General features: G+C 52.5%; 2 protein-coding genes across 2 annotated transcripts in view; both read left to right on the top strand.

Moving 5' to 3' along the window:
- NFKBIE (NFKB inhibitor epsilon) overlaps positions 1–1775 on the top strand; it is a gene marked incomplete at its 5' end in the record, with an annotated part of 7380 nt that extends 5605 nt beyond the window's left edge. The window contains one exon of the mRNA XM_021717884.1: positions 657–1775. Coding sequence (XP_021573559.1) covers positions 657–722 — 66 coding nt within the window. The remainder of the gene's footprint in view (positions 1–656) is intronic.
- A 287-nt stretch (positions 1776–2062) lies between these two features.
- SLC35B2 (solute carrier family 35 member B2) overlaps positions 2063–2259 on the top strand; it is a 3798-nt gene continuing 3601 nt past the window's right edge. The window contains exon 1 of the mRNA XM_008068687.2: positions 2063–2169. Coding sequence (XP_008066878.2) covers positions 2114–2169 — 56 coding nt within the window. The 5' untranslated portion in view covers positions 2063–2113. The remainder of the gene's footprint in view (positions 2170–2259) is intronic.

Genomic DNA, 2259 nt, shown 5'->3' with positions numbered 1-2259 from the left:
TGCCCAGGCGGGTCTCAAACCCGCAGGTTCAGGCAATCCACTCACCTCAGCCTCCCAAGGTGCAGGATTACAGGCTGAGCCACCTAGCCAGCTCAAGTTTGGACTCTTATAGGGACCTTGCAGCTATCTTGAATCAGTAAGGCCTGTGGGCAACTGAGAGCCAGCTCTGAGGGTCTCCATACTCAGCTTCAGCAAAGGCTTGCAGAGGAGAAATATAGGCCCAGTGTTTCCAAGTCTTTGGGATTGTTTGAGAGGTGAAACCCAGCTTTTCTATACAGTCTTTCCTATTCTTAAATGCTCAATGTAAAAAACAGAACATACTGTACTCAATGTAAAAAACAGAACGTTCTGTACTCAGAACGTTTTGTGAATATCCATTCCCTCCCACAACAAAAAAAGAAAACCCAAGTGCATGAGCTAGATCACCTCTGAGGCCCCTCCTAGCTACATTGTTCTAGCTACCTTAGAAAAGCCCTAAGTCCTCAGGGCTCAGTCAGTCCCCACTATTTTGTGGATTAGTATGAACATTTGTTCCCTGGTGGTCTTCCACTGTCATTTGGTGGGGAGGGAGTAGCCAACAGGTTTCCCTGGGTCCCTTCTCCCATGTTGCCTTTCCCATGTCCCCTGATCTTGCTTCTCTTCATTTTCCTTCTCAGCCCCTTGTCCTTTTGCCCTTTGATGACCTGAAGATCTCAGGAAAGCCACTGCTGTGTACTGACTGAAGCCGGGGCAGGACCTAGGGCCCTGGGAGCACCACCTCTTCCCATCTGGAAGCTGGGGTCATAACTGCTGCAGTTGGGGCCCAGGCTATGTGCTCATCTGGTGTCCTGGGAACTGCTGAAGCCAAACCTGGGGCCAACACAGTCCTGAGCTGAGAGGAGGGATTGCAAGTGAGAGAGCCAGTCTGGAAGGAAGAGCTTTCCAGGTGGATGGAGCTTCTTGGAAGATGCCCTAAAGCCCCGGGTGTCCTGGGCAAAGCCTGTTTGCCTCTCTTGAAGATGGCAGGTGCTCTTGTTTCTACCCAAGTTGAGTGAGTCCCGTAGGAAAACATGGACTCTCCTGAGTGAGAAGAGACTGAAACAGAAGCAGGCAGGACCTAAGAGGGTCCCACCTCACTGCTGTTGAGGACTCGAAAACACTGTTGTTTAAAGACCTCACACAAAAGACCCTGAACTGAGCCATAAGGGAAGGGAAGTTTCAGTAACATGACACTAAAATGGCAGAGACGTTTACAAAGTTTTTCCCTTCTAGAGTTGTTTTGTGCGCATGCATTTCTGTGTCTACTGGGAACTTTTAGAGAGACCTCCCTTGCGACCTTGTGGTGGAGGCAGAGAGAAGGAAATTTTCCCCTGAGCATTGTAGGGCCTTGCTGGGTGCATTTGGAGGCCAGCAGTCCTCAGGCCCTTCTCTGTGTCTAGCACAGACCCTTGTCCTCACTGTGGAAATGCTGAGGGTTGGAGGGAGAAGAGGAGGAGTCAGAAGACATAGGCCCCGGGGGCCTCAGCACTGCCCTGGAGGCTGCCATCTGGAGAAACCTGGAGAGAAGGGTACCCTAGGGAGGCTGGCCTCAAGGAGCTGTGACTTCTTGCATTCGTCCTCCCATCCTACACCTTTGAGGGCCCTGCTAGGTCAGGCCTTTGCCAGCATGAAGAATGTGGGAGAGTAAACCAACACAGTTGCTACCACTTAGGGCTTCTAATCTAGTAGACAGCCATAAACATCATAAAGATCATAAAAACATTATAAACTTCCAAATAAACATGTAATTTCAAGTTGCAGCGGGTGCTGTGAAGGGCAAGAATGGGGAAAAGGAGAACAACAGAGTGGACGGATGGCCATACCTTGGTGGTTCGGCGCGTATCTGAGGAGTGTCACCTCAACTGGGCCATAGGATGGTATAGGTGGGGGCAGAGCATTTGGAGGGAGGCCTCTGGTGAGTTGGAGGGACTGAGAGCAGGCCAGCGGGCTCTACCACGTGGGGGTGAGTGGGCGAGGAAGGCGGACCAGGTCATGCAGAGCCTCACAAGTCACGGGGAGTGGGGGGACAGAGTCGCTGACCCAGCCTAAGAAGGAAGGAGACATCTTCATCCTGCCAGAAAGCGAGAAAACGAACATGAAGGGAAGTGGTTGGGACACAGAGCCCCACTGTCCTGTCCACAAGATGGAGACGTCACCACCACTTCTGGGATGCCCCTGGGGGCCGAGGGCGAAGCCGGGGACGCTCGAGGCCAGCGTCTCTGCAGGCCAAGGGGCCCTCCG

Source organism: Carlito syrichta, unplaced genomic scaffold (genome assembly GCF_000164805.1).
Source record: "Carlito syrichta isolate Samal-C Ts95f unplaced genomic scaffold, Tarsius_syrichta-2.0.1 Scaffold311474, whole genome shotgun sequence".
NCBI lineage: Eukaryota > Metazoa > Chordata > Mammalia > Primates > Tarsiidae > Carlito > Carlito syrichta.
Note: the sequence above shows the minus strand (reverse complement) of the source record. Positions and strands in the feature narration are given on the sequence as shown.